Here is a 16,407-nt window from a genome sequence, read left to right on the forward strand (position 1 = left end):
TCGTATTCTGTACATAAATATATTGCCGGTGTACAGTAGCATCAAATGGTCATCTTTCATGTTCATTCTTCTTGTATCCGTCGTAAAGCACGTGTAATGATGTAATTCTGTCTGGTGCTGGGCTTTTTGTAAGTTTACATGTAAAGTACTCTGCATGAAAAGACAGTTACAAAGGGCACTAGAAAAGATTTGCTATAAAATAGGACGGATCTGATTTGCATTCGTAAATTGTAATTTGGACGTCGCCATCTGCGTTAATCCCAACTCTTAGGAGGAAAAACATATGTCATACGAGTCATTCCACGTCAATTCAACCAAGGCTTTAACCGACTATCTCAATCTGGATGCAATTTGGTCGAGTTATAAGACTTTTTATGCTGATTGCAAGTGTGTAGATTTTATTGCAATAGCATCAGCGGTTCACAAGTTATTGCATTTCGAAAATAAGCAAAAAGAAAAACAAATCAGTTTTTAACAGTCGCAATATATATTTCCCCGTTTTGTAAAAACACTAAAAAAAGTCATATTTCGGTTCCTATTAATGCCTGAAACAGTTTTTTTTTTTTTTTTTTTTTTAAATTCATATTGTCTTGAAGTTGTTTAGCATTAAAAGAATGAAGACTTTCCGTAGAGCTGATAGCAAATTGTCATCAGAAAGGTAACATTTGAGAAAAAAATCTAAAACGCCATTTTGTAAATTTCAAACATTTATTTTTCAAAAGCCCAATCATAGATTTCAATGAATTAGTTTTTTGAAAGGTTATTACATTTCGTTTCACATATATAAAAATTGAGGGACTATCCAAGCGCTGAGGAGCTATCCCAGTCAGTGTTGCCAAGTGATTGGGAAATAAGCTTTTTCCAATAACTTCCATACGATTTAACATACTCCCCCCCCACACACAAATTGGTATAAGTACTCTTCAGTAGCCTCCAAACACCTTTGTGAGCATTACTCCTTCCAAGCAACCCAGTTTTGAGGGTTGCCTATTAGTGTTAGACGTATCTGTGCCACATTTTGCAGTAAGCTTATTACATCTATTTTCACTATACAAAAATTGTGATAAGCCATCCAAGCATGGCGAAGTAGGGAATTTTGAAAGTTTATAATTAAGGGGAAAAATACAATAATCAAAACAATAAATGGGGATTTACATTTTTAAATGTCAATCAGAATAACTACCAAAGATAAAAGTATACTAAGCCTGACAGTATTATAGGCCTACATATTATGGCACATAAGATAAATCTTAGGTTTTGCTGTAATTAGGTATTAACATAATGCTTTTGGTAAAAGTTCCCCACATTGAAGTAAGTACTTTTAGAGACTTTGTTGATAACTGGTATGTTCTGCCAGTAGCAGTTATGTTCACTTTACATAAGATGTGAGTAAACGGAACCCAAAAGGAATAATTTTCAGCCCAATAGAATGAGGGGGATGGACCCTGGGGATATGAGAATTTTACTGATGCAACGCTTTCATCACTTTTAACGACTAAAATCTTCATCTAGACTTCTATTGTACGCTTTGCTTCAATCTTGAATGAACCAGTTTTTTCAAAACAATGCATTGCACGTGTCCCCCGAATAGTTATTGCTCTCAGAAATCTTTGTTGAAGTGTGGCACGAGCAACAGGCATTTCTTCTCTGTGCACAAAGAAAAACTTGGTGCTAATGGTTTTCTTCACGGCAATGAAATTAAATATTGAGTATATGTATTTATTTGATCAAAGAATATTCCCTGAAGGCTTTCTGTTACAACCCGCTTAAGTCTCACCAATTTCATCACATGGGAACTTTCCATGCAGGTAGCAAAGAAAAAAATGCCACCATACCATGGAAATCACTTGCTTAGAAGTAAAGACTTCGACTCTTCGTAGTCGGAGGCTTTGCAGTTTATTTATTATTGGGGTCTACAAGTTTCAATTTATGTGAGGAAAATAGTTTTAAATCCGACATTACCAGTTTCCGTGTTTGAAAGACCGTTGATACGTCGTGTTCCATATCTGAAAGAATGGAGTGACTTGTGTTGAATAGTGATAATTAGTTGGGGGGGGGAGTCACATCGGGATACAATAGTTTCCTTAATTCTAACATTAACAATATATACTACATTAGAAAAGCAGTATGAGACTTAACTTGTTATAGATATACTAGCTGATATGCCATCCATTGTGCGGAGTAAGCAATATTTGGAAGATGTCAGATACTTTCACTAACTCTGACTTTCGGAAAGATTGGGAGCGTTGAACCATGTAGTATTTTTTTTTTCTGGTGTCGATAGACATTTTCAAAGAGAAAGAAAACACTAGTTTCGCTATTCTTTGAAAATTAAAGCAGTGTGAAGACGGGCTTTGAGCCCTACGTACAGGTTAGTAGGGTGTTGAACACTGTTCTTTAGAGGTATTTGGTCCACAGGATTGAGTATATTTCTAATGTCGCAGGCAATAATGCGAAGTGTGGGCACAGATACGTCTAACGCTGACAGGTGATCCTGATAACTGGGTTGCTTGGGACGGTTGGTAATGCTCACAGGCATATTTTCAGGATACCGAAGTGTATACCAATTGGGGGGGAGAGGATATGTTAAATCGTATGGAAGTTACTAGAAAAAGTTTCCCAATCAGTTGGCAACACCGACTGGGATAGCTCCTCAGTGCTTGGATGGCCCATCACAATTTTTGCATATGTGAAATTAATGTAATAAGCTTCAAACAAAAACTTCACTGAAATCCATGATGGGGATTTTGAGAAACAAGGGTTTGAAGTTTACTAAGTGATTTTTTTTTTTTTTTTTCCTCCAAAATGTTACCCTTCACATGACTAGAAACTTCCTATCAGCTCTACGGAAAGTTCATTTTTTAATGGTAAACAACTTCAAGACAATGTGAATTAAAAAAAAAAAAAAAAAATCCTGTTTCGGTCATTAATAGGAACCGAAATATGAGTTTAAGTGTTTTTACAAAACGGGGGAATGTCATGTCGCAACTGTTAAAAATGGATTTTCTGCTCATTTTCGAAATGCAATCTGAACATTAAACTGTGATCTGATATTCAGTTGTAAACTTCTGTATCTCCTGTGAGCTTAGTCTTTGAGGTAGCTATAATTCCGGAAATTTTCAACTTTTCATGTTGCATACTCCACGTATTCGTTAGGTTTGTAAAGATAATTGATTTCCTAGGTATGTTACAACTTCAAACATACTGTCTGATTTTTTTGGGGAGCGTGAACCTTTGCATAGGGTCCAAGGTTCAACTCTGGGTGGCAAAGCTAAGAGGAACACAGATGGTGGTACGGATTTCATCTTACAGCTTCGGTGCTAAAACTATTATTAAACTCCGGTCCGATCAACCAAATCCATAGTGACGTTAACTTTTATCATAGTTCATGTGCCTGCTTGCTTAGTTTTATGTTCAGCTACCTCTGAAATTATTTCATGTTTAGAGAATTTGCAAAGTTTTGTACACTACAATAATAATGTGTGTAGGATGCTTTTAAAGTGATTCATGCTACTGATTTATTTTCCTTCCTTTGCAGAGTGGAGCTCAAGGGCCTGGTGCACATTTGCACGCATTTATATTATCTAATTTTCTGTAAATAGAATAGTTCTGCAAGATGTCGAAAGGTGCGTATTTGTATTCTGTATTAATCTTTACTGGATTTGGTTGTGAAATTTCGTGTGTGCACTGCATGGATGTTCGTGTTCTTTTTCTCCTTGAAACCTTTTCCTCAGTTTCCTATAATTTCCGCTGTGACTTTTATGCGTAACAATTTTCTGAATATTCATATTTTTTTCTTTTTGCACAAAGTATGTGAAAGATTTACATATAAAGAACTGGTAAATTTTGGTGAATACAGCAAATTTTAGCTAAGGAGACGTGATAATGTTCTTACGCTCTACACATGGATGTTTTCAAACCGTAATTAAGCCTTTTATTGTATTAAATGTGCATTTCACTTAGGGCAAACTTGACTTCAATTGACGTAAGTTCGATCGTAACCTTTAGTGTTAGTCTGCTGTCGCGTTTCGAATATTGGAGACTTTCTTTGACTTAATATACAACAGTGAATCGTAAGTGTTTTCACAACCCAAACAGCAGGCGCCTGTATACGCCGTGATTGACCACAAGTAAAAAGTAAAACTATCCAGGAGGTAGTGTGGCTATCGAACTGTCAGTATCTTCAGTTTTTAGTGGCATTGGCGAGAGCTCAACAGCATCTGATACGTGAATTATTACTGCATGAGCTCGAACTGTGGTATAACGAGGCGGAATGTTCGTCACACGAAGAGGGAAGGTGCAGTGAACCACAGCACAGAAACTCGTAAATATATCGCCCAAGTTCCAGTCGCCCCGTGGTAAGACTGACATTGGGCTGTTACGATAGGTATACATAAACGTTTACTTCAATTGCGTAGACCCCAAAGTATCTTTTAATTTTTACAAATACCATGATTGTGTTTTGTATTTGCATGAATTAAGAAGAATCAGTTTGTTTTATAATGGCCTCAAGGCTGTTTCACTATGCATTTCCTCTTCGTAATGGCTAGTGCGCTTGCCCTGTTTCGAATTCCGATGGGAGGGCAAAAATTTCACAATCCTTCACTTGACCTTTTGCTTAAAGGTGTAGCCGTTGAACTTTTTTTCTGGAGATAGTGATCAGAAATGAGAGTTTACTCCTTAAAACTAATTCCTGAGAGGATGTTATGTCTTTTGGGATTTACAAATTTTAATGAGGTTTATTGAGATTAACCTGCGAAAATGTCTCCTGCTAGCATAACAGATATGTAAATGACAAGTCTTTTATTAATAAACCTTTTTTAAATCTTTGTTGCGTAAAGTTGATACTCTTGTCACGGCGATCACTTGCGTAGAATTTTTAAAAAATAAAAAAAGAACTTTCACGTACTGGTATATCTCATGGTTTTAGATTATAACTTTCAACTTAGATACTATATTAGTTCCATGTTTTACAAATTCAATATGCATTCCAAGCCCTTCTGCCTTTTACATGGTTATATTTGTTTGAATGAAAATTAACACCATTAAAATACGATAAATGTTTTCACTTTGAGTAGACAAGAGACACGTGGAATTTGAAAATATTTGCGTTGATCCACCTTTTAACTTGTCTATTGTTGATGTAAGATGACTTTTACTATTCAACATAAATATGGTAATTGTTGAAGTGAACACATGTACCTTAATTTGTGATGCTTTCTTCGGCCATAATGTGATTACAGGTTTTTGTTTTACTTACAGATATCCAACCTAGCGAGAAAGAAGGTATTTAAAAATGGATAAATTTATAAGTTCGCTTTTTTATTACCAATGCTTTATCTCCATTATGTAAATTTTTGCATTGTTTTGCTGGGAAGGAATATTCACATCTCGTTGGGGACAAAATGGCCAAAAATTGTTGATGGCAATTCAATGCAAATTGAATTAAGACATAAATTGTCTTAATTCTCAGTTAATGTTGCATGCTTACCAGCACAAGGATAGTTATGTATTGACAGAAGTTTAGCTTCTTAAGGGCTTGTAGCCAGGAACTGCAAATGTTTCGTGATATGAATTATAGAAAGTCGGGCGCATTTTCCTTATCTAAAGTATATGATTAGCCTTAGTGTCGGTATATTTATTCCAGCGAAAATACTTTCGGAAATCACTGCTGCTCTCAACCTCGATGGCTCCAAGTATGAAAACTGAATACACTAAACTCATATAGGGCAACATCCTGTAGAAAATATCGCCAACTAAATGACCGAAACAATTGATAGCTTATCCATTATCTATCACTTTACAGTACCGAATGTAGATTTTATCACATAAGCCTATTGTGTGTAAAGCCAATGGTCTAACAAGACAGCAGTTGATCAGGGGGATCTAATGTAATATTTTGTGAATTGATAGTTTGGTAGCAGATAAATTAAATCTTGTGTTTTCGTTCTTTAGGTATTGATATTTTTAGTTCTTTGGCAAGACCCATAAATGTGAGGTAGGGTTTTTGCTTTGCTTGAGCAACCAAGGATGAAAGCAGTGCCAGCTTTTGAAAATACTTTCGCTGGAATACATAAAGCACTGGTAAGGTTAGTCGTATATTGTAACGGTCTTCGGAAAGAAAAAAAGTCTAACTTCATTGCTTACGACGCCAGTACCGAGGCTATGAGTGACGAAAATGTCAATATTATTAGTTGTATACCTTATCTAATAAAAGGAAATAATTTGATTACATACCTTGCGTATGATTTTTTTACACATTTGTGAAAGGTAACGTCCTCAAATGCCACTTACGGCGAATGGGGGGGGGGGGGGCATCGAAATAAATAAAAAATATGCGCAAGCTATGTAATTTCCTCATGAGTACGAAGTTTTAACGTTTGGTTCTAACTACTATGAATTGTTCAACGACGGGAAAAGGAAAGCTTTCCCCGGAATTCTCAGGGAGTAATTTTTTATTTTATTCAAAGTTGCATGAAATCTTACGCTAAAGTTTTCTTCGTAGATTTTATTTCACGATAAATAGGATGAGAAAAGGTTAGTGATCTGTTACACTGCAATAAGTATTGAAGTTGTCGAGTTTTGATACTTTTATAACTAGTTTTATTTAGATTCGCAAACAGGGTGGAATGAAAGGTGAGTTGTTGCCTCGGTCAGTTTTTTTCATTGGCACTTCTATAGCTTTTGCTCGAAATTCTAATGATTCTCTGCAGTTCGAGCTTTCGACTCGTGATCATTGTTCACAGAAAATATTGAAGTAACCAGTGGCAGTTAAGTTGTCTTCTATTCTATTCTAGTGAGCCCCTCCCCCCTTTTTTCCAAGTTATCCTGGTTTTATTTTTTTCTGAACAGGGGAGGGTTGAAAGCTTGGAGTAAAAGAAATTTGAAGGTAGTGAAATAAGTTCTGAGTGCATTGTTAGCATTTGTTTTTAAATTATTTCTTGATGTGTTAATAGGGGGTATCAGCTCAGATTTTAATCCTACTTTTAGTTCTTAGTTTCATTTGCCAATACAGTGCTAGGAATGAGCTTATAATGCAGGAAGAAGTTTATATGCGCAAGGTCTCTGAACAAATTTTTGTTCTAAACTATTGTAATGGGAACTTTTCTAAATGAACTAGATCTTAGCACTCCCTAATTGTGTTCTTAGAAGCGGAAAAACTTAACCAATATTTCGGATAGTTAAGCGAGTGTCCTTTGTCGAGATTGAGACTCTTACTACGTATAATGCAATAATCCATCATATGCCTGCAATTTAAATATCAGCATTCCAATTTCCATACGAGAACTCAATTTTATGCAGTTCGAGCAGTGACACTTTGTTTTGGGCTCTTAAATCCATTTATTCCCCTTTTTAAAATTAAGGCATGTGGAGAGTTCTCTTACATAGCTATCTTTTCAGGTGTATGCTAATATTCTCTGATACTATTCTTGACCTCAATTTTCCTCCACACACAACCTATGAAGCCATAACTACTTTTGAGGCACGAAGGGGTATCATAAAGTTCGTGTAAACCACTCTGGAGAACTCGGACATCATGAAAGTAAGTCTACGTAGTCACCATGCCTTCGCCACATTTTTACCAGCGTTCTTCTTTTTCCGTAAGTCCGTTTTGTAAAAGTGTGCAGTTTGGCTTTGACACAGTTCTTCAGAATTGCCATCCCTGAATGTAGTCATCCGGGAAGAGAAAGAAGTTACTTGGTGTTAGGTCCGTTGAATTCTAATTCCTCTGCCTTCATCATGGATGTATTGGCAGACAATGCACCAGTTCATTCTGCCAACACCAGGACCCCTTTTGTGACCGATCCACGGAGTTTCTTCAGGTCCTCTTGTAACTTAAGTGAGTAGATGGGAATAATAGGTGCTAGTGATAGTTTGGCCCCTGTGCTAGGTAATCGGTCATAATGGTCACTTCAGTCCCAGAAAATGGAAAGTATCATATTGGTAAATGTAGCTTTCATTCATTGTTATTAGTCTGCCAGAAGTCAGGTGCATCCATCTCACAGCGATGCAACATTCCTCTTCCAGCAACTTCGCAATTTTTCTAGAAAGGTGTGAGCATTCGTGGCACCCATCGTGCTGACCCTTTCTGTAGATGCAGCTGGTTGTGAATGATATGCAGGCAGATCCATCTCATACTTAATGCGCTCTCTTCCTCTCAATGGTCATCCTGTCTTCCATTATGACCTGAACTTTTTCCCTCAAAGCTGTATCAAAAGTTTTCCGTTTTTAGAGGCGTCCGTGTTGGTAGTGGCCACTTTCGAATTGGTTTCCACTTGGGTACTATCTCAGTATGGCTTTCATCCTCACTTTTCGTAGAACTGCTGCGCTGATTTCCCCTCGAAGTTACGTATGAATGTAGAAATTTAAAGCTCCTCGTGTCTGTCTTCTCAAACATCGGGACTTCGGTGATTTACCTGCGAAAAAAAAAAAAAAAAAAGTTCGCATGGTTAACAAAAGAACCTAGCTTTTGTAGTTTCACTTTCTAGGTGATTGCATGAACTTGTTCACATCCCCTCGTATACCTTTTATTTCCGTTGATACATGGATTCCTAGCGAGAGTTCGTGATTTAGATCCCACGTTAATCGGTCTACTAATAGAGGCTAGGTGCTCAGGGAGATTAAACTTCAATCCAACAGACTTCCATATGAATTGGCAGCAGTGAACTACGTATACCTCTATAGCCGATGGGTAAAGATGGCTGAGCTACTTCAAGAATAGTACCAGAGATAATCAATATTCTCACACATGAGAAAAAAATAAAAGCAGGAAGTAGATAGTAGTTGTGAAAGTGCACTTCACGGAGCATAATTTTGAGGAATGGATTGGTTAATGGGTTTAAAAGAAAGTAGTCACCGTATAAATGTCTCGTATGGAAAATTAAGGAGTCCACTGTTACTGAAGTTACATGCATGTGAGCGAGAAACTGCATGACATGTATTTAAGCTTCTATGATCCTCAGTGAAGAATATCTGAAATACTGGAGTTTTCCAGCTTGTATGAATACTGTTAGTGAGTAGTATTAATCTTGTAAGATGTTTTCCATTCGCTCTATTAATGTATGGAACTAATCTTATGAGTACCTTAATCCTGAATTCCATTTTAGTTGTAGAAGGCGTTACTTACATTTTCATGTAAAGCCTTATTCCGGTTTCAACATTTTTATTCTGGTTCCTGTTTTGTAGGCGAGAGCTGGGTAAGTTCAGAAATTAACCTGTATAATAGCAAATATTGTTGGGTGTACCAAAATTTTTGAACGTATACAATGCTTGTAATAGTTGGCTCATTCAAATAATTATATTTGAGCAAGTGAGTTAGTTACGTGAAGGGTTTGCAAGTGAGTTTTTAGTAATTCATACGCTAGTGGGAGCTAAAGTTATTTCGGTTCATGTAAAAAGAACTGTACAGTAGTTTCGAATAAGTCTAATTTCTGTGTAGATTTGCGTGTACTCTTGAAGCCTCATTGTAAGCATTTGACTGTTTAACGAAGTTCGTATTTTTACACCAGCTGTTAATCATTTTATTAAAAGGACACGAAAATATATATATATATATATATATATATTTTTTAATTAAATGTATCGGCATCTGTACAAATAAAATCTAGAATGTGAAGGTGAGTAGCACGAAATGTGTATTCTTTTGCATGTAATTGCAGAACTTCAATGCATAACTATCCTGGGCTTCTGTTGCTTACCAACTTGGCTTGTGAATTGTCTGTTTTGCTGTTAACATTGATTATATAGGACAAGACCGAGAAAATATGCATGTCTTTTTTGCACTCAGTGCAGGGACTTTGTGTATATTTGTATATAAAACACGCTAGTAGTTTAGTGGAAGCAGTGACATTAACATACTGTGTTTTCTTTGACACACGAAGTGTGATTACTACGATTGGCCTGGGTAACGAAAGCTGGTTTCTAGTACACCGTACCGCCACGTTAACGAATTGTTCCAGCAAACTCGAGACTCTGGTTCAATTCCCAAATTAGGCATGCATTTTGTGATTCGCACCTATAAAGGAATAGATGAGGTATCGGTTTCCTCCATTTAAATGACAGTTAAACTGTAATTGTAATATTGTAGGTAATTGCAAAAATGTAATTTAGAAAAATCTTGTTGATTTCCGGTAATAGTATCTTAGAATCTCAACCTCTGTCTGTAAAGGAGCGTTACAAACTGGCAATGAATATACTTATGATAACCCGTTGAACTCCAAATAATTTTTCAGTACTAGACATCAATGATTATGAAATTCAAAACTTTTCGATTACGTCATTCCGGCATTTTTACCGGAGCATGTACTGTAAATCACTTTTCATAGTTCAAGTGTTGATGGAGACTTCGAAGAACCAGTGTAGTTGACAAATTTTATTCCTGCACCCTTTAGTAGTCTCCACATGTTATTTGCCCGATCAACATGTAGTTCTGTTTCACTAAATACTACTTGACAAATAACTGTCAAAACATGTCTCGTATTTGTTTTACAGAGATTTGGTTTTACAGCGAAACCTCTCTAAAGCGGACAGCCGTGGGGAATCAAAAACTGTCCGCTAGAGAGGTGTCCGCCTTCAAGAGGTTTCAGTATTTTGTTATGTAAATTAGTGAGCAAGGTAATATACAATTAGAAAAAAATATTTTTGCATGAATCACGTATTTACGAATATTACCTGATTTATCCTCTGTCATCCTATGTTCGAGGCCTAACATGGAAATAACATGTTATAGTTCTCTGCACTTTACACTTATCAGTACTTCCTTCGTTTTCAGTATGGCGCTTTAATTTGTGGGGTAATTGCAGTCCTGAAGTGTCCTTTTTGAGACAATATATATACCTGAGGGCAAAAAATACTAAACTTGTCTTCTGGTTGGTTAGAGACTCCAACGGGACAGTAGCATAACGTGTCATCCCTAATGGCGGGCAACTGTCAATCACTTTTGTGTCTAAAACAGCTTGGGTGGGAGTGGGATGCAAGGAAAGGACATAAGAGTGTTGTTAAACAGAGACGCTTCGTCTGGGTTGCTGAGCAGACAGTTGAGGAGGCAAAATGTTGTCACAATGCTTCCTTGGTGACATATGTATGAATTACTGAAATGTATTTTTACCATACTTTTCAACTTATTTCTAGTGAAAGTGTCCGTAATACGGAGGTAAATAATACCTATAAAAGGAAGAAAAGACTGTCCGTGTCCGTACTAGAGAGTGTCCGCTTTAGAGAGGATTGCCAATATGTTTTTTCCTATGACAGTGTTTGGGAATTACAAAATATGTCCGTTAAGAGAGGTGTCCGTTAGTAGAGGTTTCACTGTAGTAGGTTTATGTACTGCTACTGTACAGTTGGCAGAATAATGGAAGAATATTGAGTACCATTTAGTGATTTGGAAAGTTTGGGTCATTTTTACTTACGGTTTGAATTAATCGATTTGTTACAGTACAGTTCGATAAATGTTTCGTTAGTACAAAATACGTATACATACTTCCTTTTCTTTAAACTTTGTTGGTTACGGATTGATGAGTAATACTTATTATGAACGGTAATATTTGCGATGAAGGCGTGATAGAGGAAAAAGTACAAAGAAAACAATTGTAGCAAGAAATAGTATTTGAAGTACCCTGAGTTCCCTCGTGGTTAAGGTTAGCATACACGCGTTTGGTATGGGAGACACGGGTTCGATTCTCGGCGGGACCTCATGTTCGGATTCCACGTTAATTAGTAGGTCCACGTCTCGCATAGCCTCGCTCCTGAATCAACTCAATTTTAAGTACCCTATCCAAAATAGTGTGCCGTACATTGACGTAAGTGCATGGAGAATTTGAAAATAATCTGGTATCTTGATATAAGTTGTACAAAGTATAAGGCCAAGTTCCAAGAACTTTTTTTCGAGTAAATAGTATAATGTAGGTCGGGAAAGGAGTTCAGAGGGTGAACCATTTTATCTTAATACTCCCTTGCAAAACAAATTTCATACCGTGGAAATATCGGCATGCAGTCATTGATATGCTTTGTAATACAATCAGGTTATTTCGCGAACACCTATAGTTGTATTTCGTATTTAAAATTTGTGTAAAAGCAAAACTTACTATGCAATGATTCAAACTTAAAGACGTTATAGTATCACGGAAAACAAGCAAATTTTGTAGTTCTACAACGTAATAATACGGACAGGGTAATACAGGTCAAGTACTTTAGTGTCCTATACTGTGGTTATGACTAGAGGCACGAGCTATCACCATCGCAGCTGGATGAGGAGTTCAGAAGTGATAATTGTTTGAAGTTTGTTGTAAATGCAGTTACATAATGTGTGGCTTCCAACAAGTAGTGCCAATTGTGAGAGGGAGGAAAATGTGGAAACATGTAGCATGCTTATGTTTAATGCTTAAATGTAACTTGTGCTGTGTGAATTCAGAAGAGTACAACTTTTCTACTCATAGTAAGTTTAGTTACTGATTTTCCTTCGGTTTGATTTTAAAAAAAAAATCTAAGTGAAATTTACGTGAAGTGAGATATTCAGTGTAATTTGTGCGTAGGTAAGTAATGGCTTATTTTCTTAGTGATCTATGAATAAAGCGAACAACTGTAAAAATGTCAGGGAATATGTTTTCCACAAGAGCTTTAAAAAAAAAAAAAAAAAAAAAGACTATTCGGAAAATGCGACAAAACGAAATATGAAAAACGAAACACTGAATTTTCAAATTCTTAGTGTGAAAAACTCGTGCCCGTAGTCATGGCACTTCGAATAAGTAACTTACAAGTTTGAAAATTTTTCGTGTACTTAATTTCGAAAAAGCTTTTGCTCATCACATCCAGTTCGTAGAGGATTTTCGGTAGATATAAAGTTATAATGCCGTTTACAACAGTTTTTGATATCGAGCCGTTTCGAAGATATAAGGATTGCTGTTTTTTAAATGACGTATTTATGGTAAGTTTTGAAAACAGTTGATTTATTTCGCTTCTATAACATTAAAAATAGCTTTTGGTAGGCGCATTTAAAAGTTCCGCTTTTAGATATCAAATCACTGAAAACTGCATTGCGATCTTAACATCTATTGAAAAGAATATGAGATTGGTTGAGGTACTTCACCTAAGTGGTTTTTCCAAATCAAGACTTATAGGGAACACGGTGGCTCAATGGTAAAGCGCTTACCTTTGGTGCGTGAGGTCCCTGGTTCGATCCCCGGCCAAGTTTGTCCGTGGTTTTCTTGGGTACTTCCGTTTCCTCCCACTTTCTCATTCCATCAACACTCACTTGCCTTTATCGTCTCCTTAACCTAAAGGATACAATTGTGGGACGTTAAACTAATTCACTTCATTTCATTTACAGCTGGTATAATCTCGATAATACGAAACTTTTTTTTTTTCAATTAAACAAATTTTAGTAGTGGATTGTATATAATTTTGGAAAACCAGGGAATGAGAGGGCCAAACTGTAAATACCTTTAAAGTCGCAGTGTTATAATGTTGTGTGCATGTCTGTGTTAAATTTTACTTTCTAAATGTTGCATGTATAGTGTTCTGGTGACGTAGTACGTTGAACAGTGGATACAGTTTTTGTGGATAAATTTCGTCTGTAGTTTGTGCTAAGCTTTAAAATATGTTAAATATAAGAACTTAGAATAACTCAGTTTCAAGTACTGTGAGTGAATGTATTAATTTTGAAATCACGGTGGTGAAAGAGAAATAATAGCAAAAGCAGAAAAATGTCAAGTAGCTCAATTTAATAAACATTTGCCTGACAATCAGGATTTGACTGGTCAGTAGTCTAGCTGTCTGATCTAACTTCATTAGATATTTGATTTAATAGGATACATACTCAGTATTCACTAAAATAACAACTTCAAGGTATTCACTATAACAACTTCAAAAGCATCGAAAATTAAGTGAACGTTTGGGTGAAAAGTTGTCTTCATCACATATCCTTTCAGGAAAGTAACATTGTCCGTGGAATTATCCTGTTCTTCTAAATACCATTACTTATTTGCACTACTGCTCCATAAAATTTTCCTTTTACCTAAATACTTCTTTTTGAGCACCAATCGGTATCTTACTTAGCTGATTAATAATAAATGTGGCTTCTCTTTCCATTATTGGTAGATTATGGGATGTAATTACAGACATTAGTTCTGAAAGAATGTGCTGAGGAAGGAAACTTTTACCGAAACGTTAAGTTTTTGGTGCTTTTGATGTAAGTACAAAGTAGCCAAGGAAAGTTCTTGCTGTTTTTGACGTCCTATTAGTAATGCGCTCATAGAGGAAACTAAATGACGCACGTGCCTGGCAAGTGATCAGGAATTAAGAATATAGACTTTCAGTAATAATGACACGTTGTGTAGTCATATCCAGTGTCGAGCAGAAAAGGATGTATCGAAACAACTTGTTCGTGTGTTTGTATGACTATAAGCGGCAACTGACAGGTCCACATAAAGTCGCAGCGTATGCTAGACATTTGGGGAGAATGCTGTGAACGAACGCGAATCGCCGGGCCAGTGGTTGCAGATACTTCATTCGGGAGATTAGCCTTTTGGATAAACCTCGCAGTGGGCGACCACATGTTGGAGGACGTCGAGACCCTGAAAGCAGCCATTGAGGATTACAGTGGTCTGTGTGATGTGAATTTGCAGAAATGTTCCTTGTTTCCGCTGAAAGTCAAATGTCACCTGCATGGGTTAGGGAAGTCATACAAGTTAAGCAAGTAGGTATCCCGCACATTGTCTGCAGCCAACAATGAACAACGTGGCAATCTTGTCTTTGCTGACCGCTAACGGAAAGTGGGTCCTGCGATAATCCCAAGCCTACCAGATATTGGTTGTCGCCACATGATCCTGTTCTCCACCTCCCTGCATCAACGAAAGGTTATGCTATGTATGGTGGAATTGTTGGAAAGTGGTGCATTACGGGGTTCTTCCACCAGGTCAGATAATCATTCTGACCTCTATCAGCAACTGTAAAGGGTGCACCGTGCTTTGCGGCAGGAGCTTGTATTGGTGAATCGGAAGTGTATGCTGTTCCTGCACAATGCCAAGGCGCATGTGGCAAAGACCCGGGAAACCCTTCAGCAAACTTGACTGGAAGCACTACCATGCACCATATTCACCGGGCCGTGCGCCAACAATTACTACCTGTTATTCCCCCGACAACTACCTCTGTGGGGAAATCCTACGTGAAACACACTCACGGACTTGTTTGTACCTACGACCACCTAGTTTTGTCACAGCGTATTGTGGAGCTGCAGGGATGTTGGCAAAAGGTGTTAAATGTTAATGGAGACTATTTCAAAACCTAAAGATATCTACCATCTGCTGTATTGCTCTAAAACGGTATGAACTTTAGGTTACCTTCTACTTAATATTATTTTATTCTAGTGTACCTGAGATTTAAGTCCATATGTAAAGTAGTATTAATACTGTCGGACAGATTTTAGCCTAGATACGTAGTTCGGAGGGACCGTTAAACTCAATAGTTCTAGTAAATGGTCAGTTTTTCTCCTGTTTAATAACTTTGTGGAAAATTCTAGTTTTAAGTTCAATTGTTTCGTTAAGGTAGTTACTATTCCTTTCATGTATAGCGCGGACTTTTATTCGAAGAAGTTAATTTTCTTTGATACTGCTAAACATTTTATCAGGACAACAGTTATTTCATGGATATTTTAGGTCTTATACAACTCTGATAGGATGTGGAGTATCGCCTGAATCCGGTTTGTAGCCATAAACATTCAGATTTCTCAGTAATTCAGTTTTCCGTGAATCATTTACGAAATTACCGTGCGTGGTGCATAGTGTAAGATTCATCAACCGAATGCATAAGTAATTTTAGTACTTGCTGAGTTCGCAAATACTGTCACACCATCTTGACAAATGGAAACCAGTAAATTATTTTCTAAACGACAGCTTTCGTAGATAATATTAATTGTAAAATGGTGTTTCTATTATTAAAGTGAATAATATTTCAAGTGTCTTCGCCATCAGGATGTGAAGATTATTATCCAATGGCGACATCTGATGAGTTTAAAACTTCAGCTGATTAATGACATGGAGCTATTAGCCTGCGGAACGGCTGTTTCACCCTTGTATTGGAGGCCTATGTCATGAATAGTTTCCGAGTTCTCTCGGCGACTATATATTGTCTGTTTCAGATTCTGAGCTTCAAATCTGATCGTGTTCAATAGTGTTGAGGTGAGTGGATTGGCGGGTGAGGGAAGGTGTTTATTCTTATGTAATTGCGGCTCTGCTAGCGTGATTAGCACATTGTTATTGGTCGGAAATAGAATGCAAATGGCGCCTAAAATGTCCACGTAATCACTGGTAATAGTGCGTCATGACGCAACTAATAACAGGACCGAATGCCAGGAAGTCTTTCGGAATGAGAGCCACTTTTGTGCTTCGCGGTAGGGAGAAGCAATTAAGATGA

At 37.0% G+C, this 16,407-nt stretch overlaps 1 protein-coding gene across 2 annotated transcripts in view; it reads left to right on the plus strand.

Moving 5' to 3' along the window:
- LOC145678890 (chromobox protein homolog 1-like) overlaps positions 1 to 16,407 on the plus strand; it is a 33,087-nt gene that overhangs the window by 1,968 nt on the left and 14,712 nt on the right. Inside the window, exons 2-3 of one of the 2 annotated variants that reach the window (XM_081749470.1) lie at positions 3,539 to 3,626; positions 5,263 to 5,286. In XM_081749470.1, coding sequence (XP_081605596.1) covers positions 3,617 to 3,626; positions 5,263 to 5,286 — 34 coding nt within the window. In that variant the 5' untranslated portion in view covers positions 3,539 to 3,616. The remainder of the gene's footprint in view (positions 1 to 3,538; positions 3,627 to 5,262; positions 5,287 to 16,407) is intronic. The other variant, XM_081749471.1, reaches the window with a different exon arrangement.

Source organism: Thermobia domestica, chromosome 2, assembly GCF_964235325.1.
Source record: "Thermobia domestica chromosome 2, izTheDome1.hap1.1, whole genome shotgun sequence".
NCBI classification, from domain to species: domain Eukaryota; kingdom Metazoa; phylum Arthropoda; class Insecta; order Zygentoma; family Lepismatidae; genus Thermobia; species Thermobia domestica.